Source organism: Myotis yumanensis, unplaced genomic scaffold (genome assembly GCF_028538775.1).
Source record: "Myotis yumanensis isolate MYYU_CA2020_CCGP unplaced genomic scaffold, mMyoYum1.0.hap1 SCAF_4, whole genome shotgun sequence".
NCBI lineage: Eukaryota > Metazoa > Chordata > Mammalia > Chiroptera > Vespertilionidae > Myotis > Myotis yumanensis.
In genome coordinates this window covers 25,579,539-25,597,075 of record NW_027223755.1, presented here as the reverse complement: position 1 = coordinate 25,597,075, position 17,537 = coordinate 25,579,539, and the positions used below count along the sequence as shown (strand labels likewise).

At 44.9% G+C, this 17,537-nt stretch overlaps 1 protein-coding gene across 1 annotated transcript in view; it reads left to right on the top strand.

Annotated features, from left to right (window-relative positions):
• Positions 1-11,046, top strand: part of UBE2QL1 (ubiquitin conjugating enzyme E2 QL1) — a 33,789-nt gene extending 22,743 nt beyond the window's left edge. The window contains exon 2 of the mRNA XM_070411962.1: positions 9,708-11,046. Within this exon, the coding sequence (XP_070268063.1) occupies positions 9,708-9,839 (132 nt within the window). The 3' untranslated portion in view covers positions 9,840-11,046. The remainder of the gene's footprint in view (positions 1-9,707) is intronic.
• The last annotated feature ends 6,491 nt before the right edge of the window (positions 11,047-17,537 follow it).

Genomic DNA, 17,537 nt, shown 5'->3' with positions numbered 1-17,537 from the left:
TCCGCAGGGGGAGCATCCCTTTTGAAGACTGTCCTGCTGGGCTGGCACTGCTGCCCTGAGGAGCTTGTGGGAGGGTGACAGGGCATTGACTCATCACGGGATGGTCCAATGAAGCAGAAACTCGAGGGGCGGCAGAAAGGGGTCACGAAAGTGTCACAGCATTCCTCAAGTGTGCCAAATCAGCTCCAAAACTTAGGACAGTTTTAATGAAAGTGACACAGGAAGCAGAAATGCGCCATGAACGCATAACCTGTAGCAGGTGATCCTTTTCGGTTCTTTTCATCCTTGGAGTGACGTTCAGTCATATGCAATGTGCATCGCCCACTTGCTAATTAGATTCCTCAGCAGGAAAACATACTTTGGATTTGTAAGGCCAAACCACCATTGTCTCTGCGGGACACTGGTTGCCACCAATAATGGTTTGCTTTCATAGGGCGGGAGTGACCCCCTCTTGGGGTAGAGAGAAGTGAAAACCAGTGACCCCAACTCCAGGGACTCAGAAATCCCTGCCTCCACCCATCCTCACCCGAGTGGCCTAACCCATGAGCTCTGGGACCACCAGCTTACATCAGTGCTGAAGGCCCATGGTCACATGAGGGTGTCCCATCCCCTGGGAGGACAGGGCCAGCAGGACAGACCCCCACACCTCTCACACACCTATTAGCCCCCCACAGCCTTCTGCCTCAGACTAATTGAACACATGCCCATCTCCTGTGCGTCTCCACTCGACCTCTGTGCATCCACCGAGCCTCACAAACAGAGCTTGGCTCCAGTCTGTGGACCCACCAGTCAGACTGATGTAGGTGGATCTGCCATCTTAGGCCAAGCTCATGGTTTCAGCCATGCCAGGGGTTCCTGATGCCTCACACTCACACCTAGCCCTCACACTGGAGGTAGCCTGCTAAGGTTTGCTGCAAGTGTAATGGGCATAGGTGGGGAATTTGTGGGAAGCTACCCCACTTTCTGCCCCCCCAGGACGGGTGTGACTGGCATTCCTGATGACCGCCACCTCCACCTTTGAAATCCGAGGAACTGGCTCCTGCCAGCAGGTCTCTGATTGAGGGGCTCTTGGTGATATTTCAGACTTTGAGGAAATGGTTGGATAGAAAGTTGGGTGAGCTTTGTTCAAAATAGGGAGGTGACAGGAAAACTCTTTGGGGGGGTGGGGGGAAGGTGATGAGTTTTATCCTGACAGACTCCACTCAGAAACAACAGTGGCTGGCCTGGAGCAAGTGACTGGCAGGAAGGGGACTGACATTTGGGTTTGAGGTGGAGGCTGATGGTGAGAATTCCAGAATCCCCGCCTGGACATATGTGAACCAAAGATGGAGTGGACTGGTGACCTGGACTGTGTGGTTCTTTGGAGACAAACTGAGTGTTCAGGGCTGTTCTAGGAGGCTGCATCCACGCCTTCATAACAATGAGTCCCATCTTTGCTCAGCACTTCAAGGAGGACTAAGCCGAAGGCAGACCTTGACCCCCTCCTCAGACCTGTCCTCCGTGAAAGGCAGGGTGGGACATCACCAGTGGCCAGAGGTGAAATTTCACATCCATGTGAGCATTGCTCTTTTGTTAAGAATAAAAAAAGTAGTGAAGAGATGAAGTAAATAATCCATGTAGAGTCTTTGTTATTGCTGTGTTTTTATAGCAAAACAGATTCTTCTCAAAAGTAATATATATTTTACTCACATCATGGGAGATGGACATGACTGAGAGTCCACAAAGGGAGGGGCAAGGGGCTCCCTCCAAATATAATATATATTTGCCCAAATCATAACATTTTTACATTTGGATTTTTCCAGAAAATATATCTTAAGACATCCAGTAATTCCAAAATCTCATCAGTTTTATTTATTTGATGTTGTAGAATTTCCTTTCCCATTTTAAAGTTGCCTTGTTAACTGTTACGGTGGTGACTTTCTCTGTCATTGCAAGTCACACTGCTTGGGGAAGATAGTGAAGCTGTGAAATGTCGCCATAAATCGCCCAGACAGACATGGCTCCTAAAACTAGAAACTATCCTGAGAGTGAAAACATGATGCCGATGTTACCCTGGTTCTCTATGAAAATCTTGTGTTACTTCTTGATGCAGTTTTTCCAGATCAACCCAGTTTGGGGTAATTTTGTCAAACCTATGAAGTCCCTGCTAGCAGAGGCAGAGGGTGGACTTTTCCGAACCCACGAGGAGGCAGCTGGAATTAGCTCATTAGTAGAAAACACGGAAGGAGTGGCTGTTTTGCACTACAGATGTGTTTTAGCCGTGGAAATGGAACACGGTGTCCTTGGCTTGGCCTGTCACAAGCAGCTTCCTTTGCATTCTGCATCTAGTAAAAATGGAACCACGGATTGCCAGTGGTCCCCAGGAACAGGGACTGCGAGTGAACGAGCATCTCATGAAGGAGGCCTCCCTGCTCCAATCACTCAGGAACCAGAGTCCAGGAGGGTCCACACGCCTGGGGCAGAAAGACCAGGCTCTCGGGGTGAAAGCAGATGCAATGCACGGATCAGCTCAGGGCTTAAACTAGCTCTGTGGTGAATGTGGGATGGAGGCCAGGAGCTCCATGTTGAAAAGAGGGTGTAGAGGGCTAAGAGGGCATTTAGTGACCTTGACTCATCCTCCATCGGGGGGGGGGGGGGGGGGGGGGCGGAGAAGGAAGGGAAGCCAGGGTGGGCAGCATTTGTGAATGGTCAGAATCTCATTTTTCTTCTCTTACTCCTGAGACCCTTCTCCATGTTTCTGAGTCAGCTGGGCCTTGGGTGCAGAGTGTGGACTTCTGTCCTGCGCTGGCGTCCTGTGTGACTTGGGGCACATCCTTGTGCTCTTGTATCTGTCTCTTTATCCATAAATCAAGGTTGATGAGAGCACAGCCCACTTGGTGTGGTTTCAGGGAGGTTTTAATGAGTGTGTTCAAGCCCCATCCTGGCACCCAGCAAGCGCTAGACAGAGCCACGAATGCCTTTAATAAGTAGGTCTGGCTGTCACTTCCTGAGCTCCAGTGCCGCTAATGAAACCCACTGGGACCTGGCTGCCTCAGCAGAAGTATAAGTATGAGTGGAATCTCCAAAGATATATTTTTGAAATGATAATCTGATATTTAAATTTTTAGCAAAAAGTTCCTTTTTCTCTGCTTGCTTCTTCCAAGAAAATACGATATATCTCAAAACAGAATTAATAATTGCTGGAACATTCTTTAAAATATAGAGGGAAGAGGTCCTTATGTTTCACAAGCATCAAAAATATCCATGAACTGTGTCTTTGGTGCTGCCAGTGGCTTGAGGGTTTTTTATGATAATATTGAATATTACCCAAGTTTTTCTAAAACTGATGCTGGCTTTGTCATCCTGAGAGTTTTCACAAATTTAAGAGCAAATATCTGAAGATGTTTATTACCTAATACTTGGGGAAATGTTTTAGAGACTTTAATAGAGAGTTTGTGGTTACATAATATTTCTCAATGGAAAACTCTAGAATGTTCCACTAAAGCAACATTCCTTCTTGAGTGAAGTGGCTTTGCATCTTGGCATTTTTCTGATGAGAGTCATTGCCACCGGAGAGCTGGGCTATGGCCCTTCTAGGGCAGGGAGCTGGGATCTGGCCAGTTGTACTCATTCATTCACCTACTACCACCACCCACCAGGCCCTGGCTAAGCCCTGCACATCTCGCTCACCTGGTGTCACCTGGTGTCTCTAGCAATACACACAAGGTCTTCTGGATGGCAGGCACTTAATAAACCTGTGGGACATAGAGGTTGCTATCTTGAGACATCTTTATTATTAAGCTGCACTTTTCTAAAGGACCAAATTTTTCTTTAATGTGTGGAGGTTGCTTAAAAAGATAAGGTCAAGAAGAGTTTATAAAGTTCTGATTTTATTACAAATCAAGCAAGCATCACATTTCCTGCCAAGGGTCGGCACCAATGCTTTTTGGGCACTGACCTGGCACCCTGCATTCAGGCCCCCATCTGCACCCTCCCTGACTCCCCTGGCCTGCCCAGGCCCTGTGCCCATGGCTTTCTGCTTCTCCTCTTGCATGACCCCCCCACATACACACACTGTTCCCAGTTCCCTTTCTGGAGCATCTCCTAAGGCAGTGTCACCTGCAAGCTGTCCTGTGTCACTAGTCGCACCACCACCTTGCCCCGCTTGCCACCCTGCACACCAGGCCAGTGATTTCTCCTTGTCCAAAGGCTCACAAATACCACAGTGGGCACATGGTTCAGATGTGGAGACTGAGGTGCAGATAGGGTGACTTGCTCCAAGCCCGTAGCTAGTGGGCAGAGTGGAGGCACAGCCCCTTGCCCCTCCCTTTATGGACCCTCAGTCATGTCCATCTCCCATGATGTAAGAGCTCCAAGCACTGCATCCAACGGCCTCCTGCCTTGTGTGCCTGGATTTATGATACTCAGTCCAAGCCCAGCCCACCCAAAGGGACTCAGTACCTTAACCTGGAAACCTGTTTTCTCCTGGGTCAGAAACCCATAAGCCTCAGTCCCCCTTCCTCTCAATGGCATTCCTCCCAAGCCCTGCTGACATTGCCTACTGGACCCAGCCTCTCTCTCTCCACCCACATTGCCTCTGCCACAGGCCAGGTTTCACCCACCTTCTCTGGACTATGACAATAAGCTAACTTGCCAACACCCCAACTTGATGACCACCCACCTCCTAAGTGACCCATCCCAAAAGACAACCTGATTTGATGCTCTGTCACCCCCAGGAGAGTTCCAGATGCTGCCAAAAGGGGTTGAAGACCTTTCTAACAACCTTACCTCTTGTAGAAGGGAGAATATGTCCCCCCAAAATATATATTGAAGTCCTAGTCCTCCCCCCACACCTCACCTGAGAATGCACCCTTATTTGGGTTTTTGTGGATGTAAAGCTAAGATGAAGCCATCCTGGATTAGGATGGGCCCTAATGGGATGCCTGGTGTGTCCGGGTAAAAAAAAGGAAATTTGACACGGAGACAGAGACACACAGGGAGAAGGAAGGCCATGGGAACATGAAGACAGAGACCAGGGAGAGGGACTCTGACAATTACCAACAAACCACCAGAAGCTAGGGGGCAGCTTGGGACAGATTCTCCTCTGGAGCCTCCTCAAGCAGCGCTGCTCACAGCTTGGTTTTGGACTCCTGGCCTCCAGAGCTGTGAGAATATAAATTTCTGTTGTTTGAAGCCACACACTATGACACTATTCCTACAGCCCCAGGAACTACTGTGCCTCCTATTCCTGCCTCCTGCCTCTCTCTCCTCCCAGGAGCACCTGGACACAAATGCCCAGAGCTCCTCCTGGCTTCCTGCTTTCTGGCTGGATTATTCCACTTGACCTTTGAATCCAGCTCCTGAACAACCTCCTCCAGGAAGGCTGCCTTGCCTGAAAGGAGCCCAACACGCGTTTGCAACCCACGTCGCAGGGGTTAGGGTTTATAAGTGCCATTAGACTATCAATTACACTTTCTAAGACCTTGAAAACAAATAGCTATTCTGCAGTGCAGCCCAGGAAATGAGTGAAGGAACTTCAAAAGTTTACATGAATTGTCTGGAAAGTTATTTTTAAAGGAGCAGAAGGCTGTAATTCATAGGTAAATAACATACAAAAGTGCCATGAAGGTATGTTTGCAAAGAAAAAAAAGTAAGAAGAAAAATCGGATCAAAGGAGAAATATAGAATGAATGCATTTGTTAAAATGGGCATTATTGAAAAGGTTGAGAAATTAGCCACATAAATTCCAAATATTGGACTTGCCTAAAGACATTTTTGTGACCAAATAAACCAAGTCATAATATCTAAACAAAAAAAAGACATTTTTTTGTATTTTTATCAAGAGGAAATAATGCAACTAACTTTACCAAAAGAGAAGACCCTCTGATAGTTTAAAAAATAAAATGCAGTATTTATTGTGTTTTTCCTGTGCCTGGCACTGTGCCCAGTATATCATATGCGTTAACTTACTAAGTCTTTATAAAAATCCAGTGTCATATAATACTATTAAATGCTTATTTTACAGTAACTCGCCCAAGGTCACACAGCCAGGAAGTGTTGGAGCAGGGATTTGAAGCCAGGTCTGTTGAATTCTGCACCCCCTGCCACAACACCCACACTCATACTCACATGCACACACACACAGACACACCCGTACTCTGTACCGTAGCTTTACCAAGTGTCTGCCCATCATTCTCTAAATATAGCTGGCTGTTTCAACCTCTGCTTTGGGACCCCTTACCCACACCTCTAGGGCCTGGTAAACACCTACCCACACATATTTCAAGGCTCAGCTCAAGGGTCATTAGACATAGAAATCATTCTGGATGCACAGACAGCTGACACTACCCCTCTCCCCACCTTTTCCTTTCTTTCTCCCCATGGTGGACTTTCTCTCCACACACACACCCTTCCCCTCAGCTGTATGAGAACCAGACTCATTCCCACCTTGGACAGTGCTGCAGTCCCAGTAACCAACATAGTGCCTAATGGGGAAGACTTGTAGCAATTATTTACTAAACAAACAGAGAATGATCTGACTCCTCCTTGCTCTGGACCATCTGTTTTGTTTTTTAAATATATTTTTATTGATTTCAGAGAGGAAGGAAGAGGGAGAGAAATAGAAACATCAATGATGAGAGAGAATCACCGATCAGCTGACTCCTGCACAACGCCTCCCCCCTGGGGATCAAGCCCACAATCTGGGCATGTGCCCCCAACCAGAATCGAACCCAGGACCCTTGAGTCCACAGGCATATGCTCTATCCACTGAGCCAAACTGGCTAGGGCTGGCCCGTCTTTATTCTGTACATCAGTGGTTCTTATTCAGGGGTGATTTCAAGGGAACACTTGAAAATGTCTGGAGGCAATTTGGTTGTCATAACTCAAGTTGTGCTGCTAGCATCTAGTGGGTGGAGGCCAGAGGCGCTGCTAAGCATCTTACAATGCACAGGACAGCCCGATCCCTCACTCACAAGAAAGAATTCTCCAACCTATGACATCAATAGTACTGAGGCTGAGCAACCCTGATCTACCCCTTCTGTCTCAGCATCTGTAACACATGCAGTTCGCTCTCCATGATGGATCTAGGCCCTCTAGGGTAGGATTGCTTTGTCTTTTAAGCACCCAACATAATGGATGGGTAGATGGGTGGATGAATGGGTGGGCAGGTGGATGGATGGATGGATGGATGGATGGATGGATGAGAGAAATGCAGAAGGGACAGAGCCAGACTGAAATTCAATGTGCACATTGGGGTAATAAAAATCCTGAAAGATCTTGTGGCTGAACTGAGGACCTGAGTTTGGGGAAACTTATTAGCTGTGTAGAAATGTTTTCATGTTGACCATTGTGATCAGCCCCAAAAAGGTCAAACCAAAGTACCAATTTATGGCTTTGTTTGACAGATGCAACCCTAGAGAGCTGTATTCTCGTTAACACTGTTCTGCATCCATATTATGCTGAGATTCTTCAGATTCTTGGGGGAAAGTCCTACATTGTTCATAATTTTACATTTACAGTCTGTGGCTCAGAAGGGTCTTTACTTATCTAACCTCCTAATGACAATGGAATCACAGTGGTCTGAGTAATTCTAACATCCAGGTCTTTCAGCATTAAATACAAGTAGGTATTTTAAAAGAAATAAGAGTTATTTTAACAAAAATGCCCAGAATAGACTCTTTGATTATTAGTTAAATGGAAACAGACAAGGGAGAAATATGTATGTTATAAGAATAAGGAAAATAGTTCTTAATTAACTGTACATACTTAAAAATTCTCAAAGTATTTCCAAATTCAGTGTCTTCTCTGACATTCGGAGTGATACTGTGAAGTGATTATTGTCCCCACTTGACAGAGGAAAATAGAGTCAGAGCAGTGAGGCTGAAGGTTTCCTCGAAGTCCAGATTCCAGGAGACTGGACCCTGGAAGTAAGAATGGGAACCAGTTCAACAGCAGCGTGGCCAGGGGATGTCAGAGGCCCTGGATGGATGGAGCGATCCTCCCCTTCCTGGCTCAGTGGGCACCTCATGGGCATTTCAGCAAAAAGCTCAGCCACCCTGGCAGAGCCAGGAAATGCAAATGGTCGTTTTCAAGCTCAGTGTTTCACTGGATGATACTTAAATAGCCAATCAGTGGAGGGCAGGCAATCTATGAAAACATATCTGTTAACTGTGACATGGGGTGTAGGAAACAGGAGAGGAGAGCAGAGTTCTTTCTAACAGCTGAGTGCAGTGAAGGCGTGGAGACCTCCGACTAGCTGACAGCAGGCGCTGTCTCCTGGTTGCTGAATAGACTGGGCACTGACACTTTATGTTCATAATTCTTCCCAGGCCACAAAGAGTAGTCTGTTCACTGGGGTTTGTCTGTTGTTTTTTGTAACAATTGGGACTTTCACAAACAATAGGCAGTGTATATGTTCATCCAAAAGCCAACAGAACATTTCAAGATTATCATGAACCTGTATTTGACTGCTTTTAGTTCAGGATTCTCAAATCACACCATAAATTTTCAGTATTATAGAAAAAAATCATAGAGGTAATTAGAATGTTCATTTCATGAAAAAAAAAAAACCAGAATATTTGCTCTTACTCATGAAGAAATTGATGCTGATATGCCTACAAGTTGCATTTGTATATGTTTAATGAAGTAACTTTGGACTTTGATCTCAGCCCATGATAATGATTACAAATGTATTAGCTTTTGCTGGTCCCCTTTTATCAAGTATAAGTATACCACATAAGCAACAGAAGAAATCATAAAATTAAAACTAGGAGTCATGTCCTGGTGAGATGTGAGGAAGTTTCTAGAAGTTAGTACGTGGCAGTGTCCAGTCTTCCTTCACCCTTTTAGCAGCTCACTTGATGTGAACCAAGCAGCAAATTAGAAGAAGTTTGTAGTAGTATGCATGGGGAATATATGCATGCACTTGCCCGTGGAGGGAACTCAGCCAAGTCTTTCTAGAACGTTTCCACCCCAGCAACAAACGCACACATGAGACACTAAGAAAGGCCAGCAGGTCTTCAAGGAGGGGCTAAGGGAAGTCAAGTGCAAGGAAATGTGCCCAAGAGGCTACCTGGGCCCCCACCCATCTCCCAAGTTTGTGTGAGAAATCACTGGCCCTTTGCCTTTACCCCCTCACGGGACTTGAGGACAGACCTCCCCCACCAGCGGCTTCCCAGGGACATGACATGAGAAATCCACTGAGTGCTCCCGAGCTTGAATTTTAAAAGTCAGATTTTTAAAATGTGTGTGTGAATATATAGATATGCTCATGTATATGTAAACATAGAAATCTCTACTATTATTGAAGAGGAACTGAAAAGGTATAATTAAAGGCATCTTTGGTGGGAGAGAAGGAAGTTAGGGCGGTATCTGCCTTGGAGAGGGCGCGCTGGGTCCTGCAGGGGTGCTCTTGGATAAAGCTGGCCCTCCGGCGGGGGAACTGGTGGAGGATGCTTTCCGGTGTCTTGGGAGGAGCATGTGCGGAGGAAGCCAGTGCCCCGGTTTGTGAAGACAGCAGCCCCCCGCCTCTCCCCTGCCCCAGAAGCTTGCCAGCCACTGGACCCCTCCATCCGCCTGGTACCAAAGCTGTAATGCTCCGTATCTCTCCCTGCATCACACTAATTCAGGCATTAGGAAGGGCCACAACTTTGCCGGTCTTAACAAAGATGATGGGAAACAGGATTCCTGCCGGGGTTCTAACCTGGCTTCTCTTCCCTCTCACACAGGGGCGCATCTGTAGAAAGGCCGGCAAATCCAAGAAGTCCTTCAGTCGCAAGGAAGCGGAAGCCACCTTTAAGAGTTTGGTGAAGACACATGAAAAGTACGGCTGGGTCACCCCACCAGTCTCCGATGGCTGATGTTTGCAACGAGGCCTCTCCACACTCAGACACCCGCCATCTCCTCCTCCACGCTGAGCATCCTCCATCCTTTTTTACTCCAGCGGAACTGAATCCTGAATGCCAAGGAGACATTTAAGTTATTTATGAACAGATGTGTTTACAGGGAGAAAGAGGGAGCAAAAGCTGTTCGGGATTAAGTTTCGATCATAAATGAATGATCATCTCTAAGTCACTTTAGAACAAATGCTGAGCTGGTGACATTTCCCTGCCCACCTGCCCCTCCACCTGGTCCCATTGCCCTTAGCTTCTTTCCATAACAGCAGCTCCAAAGAGCAGGCAGGAAACTCGACGCCCGCGGCTTGACCCATTTCCGTGTCCGTGGCACCGCTCATATTCCCTAGGAGCGCCCTGCACCGCCGGTACATGTTCGCTGTGCCCTCTATCTCTGTTTCTCTCCCTGGCAGGGCAGCATCACTTAAAGATGTGTCTTTCCATGGCCCCCTGTGACAACATGTAGACCTCATTTGTGCTATGACCTTTGGCTCATGAAAACAAAAATTTAATATTGCAGGTTCTAGTGATTTCAAACTGCCCTCTTGGTTCAGATGTGCTCTCTGTGCTGGTGGGATGGTGGCCACAGAGAAGCCAGCACCCTTAGGTGAGAGGCAGGGCTGCTGTGGCCTCAGTGGGGCACACAACCCTGCAGACGCCAGGTGTGCACTCCCTGGGGCTCAGAGCAAAGTGTGGGGACACGTGGACAGTCTCTTCCGATATCCTGAGATGCTCCTCCGACAGCCGGTTTCTGTTCCCGTCTTCTCTCTGCTGGTCAACCCACCACCAAAAACGAAAGACAGTTTTCCACTCACGAAAGTCATCGGACTCATTTTATCATGTGTGCTAGTGACAGGGAATGCCAGAACTGCCAAAGGATACCAAGTGATCGTACGACGACTTGCATGACCGGGTTTAATTCTTCACCCTGTAGTCACTTGTGTGTCCCCCTGAGGCTGGGATGCGTGAGCACCCCGCTGTGATATAAACTTCCTGTTATTTAATCTGCCCACAGTTTCATTTCTGTCTTCTGTTAAGTTACTTAGAACTTTCTAAGGAACTCCATGAGATGAAGAAATACTGTTTATAATCATACACAGGAAGAGGAAAAATATTCACCCCAAGTGGAAAATCTTACTGGACACATTTGAAATAAAATCATGCATACCTGAAACACTGCCTCAAGAATCCAGTCATTGTGGGCCATGCTTCTATTTCAAATATTTAATCTATCTGAACTATTTTAATATTTCAAATACCACACATAGCACGACAGCCATCTGCAGTGAGACAGGAGATGGGTCATAGGAACCCGAAGTCTTTGCAAAAGGATTAAAATGGTCCCCAGAAGCAACCAGGGAGATAACTAGAAACTGGCACATAAAGGGATGATTTGGCCAAATTTGACTGTTGCCAATTATATTTTACCACTCTGAAATATAATTTCAGAGGGAAGAGAAATCTTTGCTGATTACAAATTATTTTTCAGCCAGTCTTGGCTGCTCAGGGAACTGCCTGCTCATTGTCCAAGGTTGTCAGAAATCTAACCTCACTTCACAGGACAGGAGTGGAGTCTTCTCAATACAATTGGCCACTCACCAAATCTTCCTTTTATTGCTCTGTCTATTTTTTTTACCACATTTTTATGTGCCCCCTAAACACACACAGCTCTGTTCAGCCAAAACAGCAGTGTATTGAGAATGCCTGACCTACTGCTCAAGTTCCCTCCAAGTAACAATAGTCACGAAATTCGATGACAATGAACTTTAAGCGTTCATTCATCTGATCCTCCACAGAGGAATTCTCCATCCTGGAAACCCAACATTTAGCAGGTGGTTTGGGACCCTTGGCTATTCATTGTAATTGAACCACACTGTAGACCTTAAAGAGCTAGGACAGAAACAGGTTGTCAGGGAAGCACCTGAGTTCATTTCTTTCCAGATAGTTTCCTCTTTAATGTAAAATTAAAGGTGACTCCCTTTAAGGAACCATATGCATTATTTGGAGATATTTCTATATGTCCGAAGCTGTGTCACCAAAGCTTGTGGAAGAACATGTGCATATTTTTTCAGGGGATGCCACACTCGAGGGGATAGGAAATCAAATGGTCACTTTACTTGCTTGAGCCTCAGTTCCCTCTACTGTAAACTCATGCAAAGTTGGTGTGAGAACTGGCTACATAATGAGGGAAGGAGCTTGAAAAACCCAAAATTGTCATAAGCACTTTACATGTCATTTTCACTGGTATTGGGAAATTTACATTACAACAGGCTTTCATTAGAACACACTTGAATAAAGGCTCAGATTGAACAATTACAACAATTCATTACAGTTACCTTGTCATCGTATACTGGCTTTCTGTCTCCAAACCCCTACTTTAAGTCAATGAATCAAACTTCAGATATAGGGAATACAGAAGTGTAAGGTGCATCTCCTTCCATGTATGTACTCATAAGACAAGAAAAACACACGGGAACCAGCAACAAGTGAGTGGAGACTACATGCTAACTGCAGGGCAGACACTGTGCAAGCAGAGGATTTCTAATTGATAACCAGGGAAGTTTTCACAGAGTAAGTTAGGCTTCAGCTACAGCTAGGCAAGATGGAAGGACTGGTGTAGAAATGGCGGCGGGGGAGAGGGAGAGGGGTAATGTCACCTGCATAGAGGGCATGGTCTTTGTTCTACTGGCCCGGGAGGGAGAACTGGGCAGCTCCTTGCCACTTCTCACCTGCAGGGACCCTATCTATAGATCTGCAGGATGCAGTCCAACCTCACAGCCCAAAACACCTAAACATTCTATTCCAGTGTTTTATCTGAACCCTTCTAACAACATGCAAAATTTAAATAGAATTTTCTTTCTGGAGAGGCAGAACTAGTGTGCTAGTTCAGAGGAGGGTAGAACCATCAAATTTGGGAGGCCACTTAGTCTAACTTCATACACTCTCCAGTGGAGGGAACAAGCTCAGAGTTATTAAGTGGTTTTTCCTAAGTCAACTGGAGGAACTAAGCCAGGGGTGGGCAAACTTTTTGACTCGAGGGCCACAATGGGTTCTTAAACTGGACTGGAGGGCCGGAACAAAAGCATGGATGGAGTGTTTGTGTGAACTCATATAAATTCAAAGTAAACATCATTACATAAAAGTGTACGGTCTTTTTTTTTTTTTAGTTTTATTCATTTCAAATGGGCCGGATCCGGCCCGCGGGCCGTAGTTTGCCCACGGCTGAACTAAGCCAAGGTATCTGTCTTACTGGTGCTGTCTGATCCTCGGTGATGCCACCCATGAACCATTCGTCAGTTCTCATGGTCCACATCCTTAGCCCATTGCTGCATGGAGCCACAGGTCTTCCAAGCTGGCTGGGAAACACCCAAAGTGATCCACTATGTGTCAAAAACAAGTTGGTGCAAAGGGCCAACTTTCCACTCTTGACTGATTCAGGGAAGCTATAGTGAGGAACTTGGACCTCAGCCCATGTGATCACAATCAGTATTTGTTTTTCCCTCCAAAGTCATTAAAATAATATACAGCTCTGTTACTTAGCTTTATGCTGGGTTCTACCTTATCTTTCTGATTTTGGCAGGCTCCAGTCTACATAGTATTGAATATCGCTCAATCCCAGGGCCCATCTGACCTGCAGGATGTGGTCAATGAACTGGAAAGGCCAAATAAACACAGTTGACATCCAGGAAGGCAATAAGCAATGTTAGCTTTGTTCCAGAAGAAACACAGGAGCAAACTATGCTAGCCAAAGAGACAATCAAAGCAGAGTATTTGAACATAGTGTAGATCCAAAGGGGAAGCAAGATTTTATTTCAAGGCCATAACAAGGCTAGACAAATAGAATGGACTGGGGGAGTCAACCTCGGGGTCACCCCTTTGGGTCAGTAAGGGAGTATGTGGTGAGGGAATAAATACCTGCTCTGCTTCCCACTGCGGATAAACTCTGGCACTTCCCTGTTCCTCTACTGGAGCAAATTAAGTGGCTGTCTTCCTTTGTAGACACACCATCACTTTGCATCTATAGATCTCAGGTGACCACTTGTGATGACACTAAGTGAGCTAAAATAGAACTGCTGCAACCCGATGTGCTTGGTTTCACTCCTGCTTGCCTCCTCAAATGATGTGACTTTATTTCGTGATCACAGTTGCCATATGACTATGGCAGACTGCTGATCTACATACAATGGGCTACTGGTATGTAGACTATCACCACAATTCACACTGTGGCTTTCATGTATACTCTTTCCAAAGGTGTCCTATTCTGTGGTCCTCAAAAGAACAGGGGGGAAATTGCATATGCCATAAAATAACTAGGAAAGAAATGTTGGCTATTGGAAGAGGGTGAATGCACAAATCAAAGAGGTACTGTCCTAATGGAAAAAAACAAGGATTCTCAAAAGCAAGACTTTAAAACCAATAGATGTCTTTCTATGGAATGTTTGTTGTGTCCTTGCATGTTCTATGTTCAGTATTGGTTGGAATTCCTTGTGATTTCCATATGCATTATCCTCTGTGGTCCATTGTGGGTGGCTTTTTATCAAGTGGTACCCTCTGATCTTTAGTGCTTTGATTTATCTGTGTTTTAGAGCATGTCATGGGTATTCTCTATAAAAGTCAATGAAATGTAACTGAACCAAATCTAATTAAGCAGCAATGTGATTTAGAAGATTTTTCCTTCAGCTTCCATTTGCATTATAAAGATTTATTAATGTGGTTGCCAAAGATCCCCATTAAAGTTTCTTGACTTAATTGAAACTGTGTGCTTAGCACAACACGATAGCCTAAACTAATACTGATTTACAGATTTACTTTTCTGGAAACTGTAAGAGAGCAGTAATTCTGCAAAGTGACAATTTTCACATTCCTAAACTCAATCTATTTAAAGGATACCTCAACTAACTTTTTTACATTAATATAGAAGTTGACTTTCAGTTTTTATTTCAAATTGTTTATCAGAGGGATTTCTCCACACTTGTGTCAATAATTGAAATTGTTTTCCAATCAAGACCCCATTTTTTTTCATTTAAAATCTGATATTGTGATGATTTTTGTATTCAATCGACATAGGTTTTGAAATCAAACAGCCTTGAATTCCCTCTGCTTCTTATCACCTGTGGATAAGGAACTTGGGCTCCAAGACACTTTGTTTTCACTTTCCAAACTAACTTATGATGCTAATATCTACTGTTGAGGGTTGCTGTGACAAGACAGGCAATGTGCGGGAATCATGAAGCCCCATGCCTGGCATGTAACTGATACTCAACACATGATTTTGGAAATAACAATGCGATTGAACTGGCATGGTCAAGTTGACAGCTTGAGGTGGCTGTTAGGCTCTACTTCGGGTTGTTCATTTCATCCCCCGTGAATCTACATCCTTTTCTTTGGTTGAAGACATAGATCCACCATCAATAGGACATTGGCATGTTTCACTCTCACATCAATGTTTCCCTGTCACATCGATGTTTCTCTTTCTCTCACTCTCTCCCTTCCTCTCTGTCTCTAACAAAATAAATTTAAAAATGTCTTTTTAAAAAATAGGCTCTGAATTTCTCTTGGGTGATGGAGATGGACAAGTGCCCGGTCACTCACACCCCAGAGCATCTCCAACCCTGGCTGGGTGGGAGCATTGACTGTGCTAGCTTGGGTAGTCTGGGTGCAAGGACATAGTTTTCTTAAGGCAACAGTAAAAGAACCAATAGGACTGCACCTGGATCCTAACACTGAGAATTCCAGGTGTGGCCTCTGTGTTGGTAGGATAACTGAGGGAAATGCACGCTGGTGAGCTCTGCTTTGTCTATCACATCAGTGTTTGTCCTACCGAGTTTTATTCCCATGCCAGAAAAAATGCTACATGCTAATGGAAACAAGTTACTCTTACTTAGACACAGGGAAGTGGTAGCAATATTGAGGTAGATGCGCACACAGTCTGTTTGCAAAAATGGAGCTAAAGTCTATCTGTTCAGCTTTCCGTAGGGATCATGGATAACCGTGCATGAGAGAGGCAACAGGGTCAGGATTCAGTGACTGTTGAAAATACTTTTTTTGTTTGTTTTTCTAAACTTATGCCAGAGTTTTGTTTTGTTTTTACTCACGAAAAGTTTTTTAAAATAATTTTGAAGGTTAAATCCAATCAAATAATTCTAAACAAGTTTCCCATGGAGGACCATTCCTATCTTTTCTTTTCTTACACTTGAAAAGTTTTTAATTTCTCAAAGACCTTTTAAAACTATCTTCTCATATCATCCCCATAGGCAACACTGCGAGGTAGAGCTTGTAGATGGGAAATGAGCATTTAAAGCGTAATTGATTTTTCTAATGTGATTTCACTTCAACACGGTCGATTACTTTCCTGTCACAAAAACATTACATTAAGTCAATCCTAAAACAACTTTGAAACCTCTTACTCCAAGGACTATTTGTAGCAAACACTCTTCAGACTTTGTCCCTTTTAAATACTAACGATCATTTTGCATTGATAGTAAATTCACACACATACACCTGATTTATGGAATCTTAGTCTCATTGTTTCAAGGATTTTCTTCTCACTTTAGTTTCTACATTTTACGGTGTTGCTTTTCCATAAACTATAATTTCTGAAACAACACAGTGTTCCATGCAACGTTGCCGCCTCAATCTCCTCTCTTCTGTGATCTGGGGCCACCGGGAGGGTCTCTGTTCTCACCTGCCGGGGTCTTGTGTCCTGTCAGCTGTCGCCAGAGCCCTGGACATCATGGCATCCAGGGTCTCACCACATTCAAATGGTGGGACCAGAGGCTGCCTTGGGTAAATGATAGCTTGGAGATTGCTAACATTTACTCTAGAAGGTTAGTGTGGGAAACAAGATCCAAGGTTCTGACTTCTAATCTCCCTGCCAATTACTTATTTAATAAATAAACTGGAAAGGCCCTCGGGGGCCAGTGGAAATGACCTTGTCATTTAATTTGGTTCCGATTGCCCCAGGCTGAGTCCTAAACTCAGAGCCTGTTCAAGCACACTTCCTTCCTGTCACATAGAAGGTTTTAAAACAAGCCTATTCCAATCACTTCCAAAGGTGAAAGGTTCTTTATGACAAGGGAACTGTAACCTCGAGATCTCGTTTTTTTTGCAAGGGTGTTTTAAGGTACAGGAAATTAAATTCAGGGTCCAGCGTCCCCATCTAATCTATTATAAAGTTGAGACCAGAAATGGGGACCTTGTTACTTCTAGTCACGTTGCCTTAGAGTATAAAATATATCCACACACACATATACATGTGATACATCTGAGAACTAGGCACTAACATGGAACATAAAGAGAAAAGATATATACAGTACTGGGCTGAATAGTGGTGCCCCAAAAGTTATGTCCACTCCCTAATTCCAGGAACCTATAAATGTGACCTTATTTTTTCTAACATGTCTTTGCAGATGTAATTAAGTCAGGGATCTCAAGATGAGGTCATCTGGGATTTAAGCTGGGCCCTCAATCCAATGACAAGTGTCCTTGTAAGAGAAAGGCAGAGGCAGATTTGAGAAACAGAGGCATAGGAAGAAGGTGATGTGCAGAGAGATTGCAGTGATGAGTCTGCAAGCCCACTCTGGGTGTCACTGTCAATGTGGAAATTTCTATGCACAGATTTCTATCCAAATCTCAGCTCTTCCTGCCATGGACTCTACAGCAAAG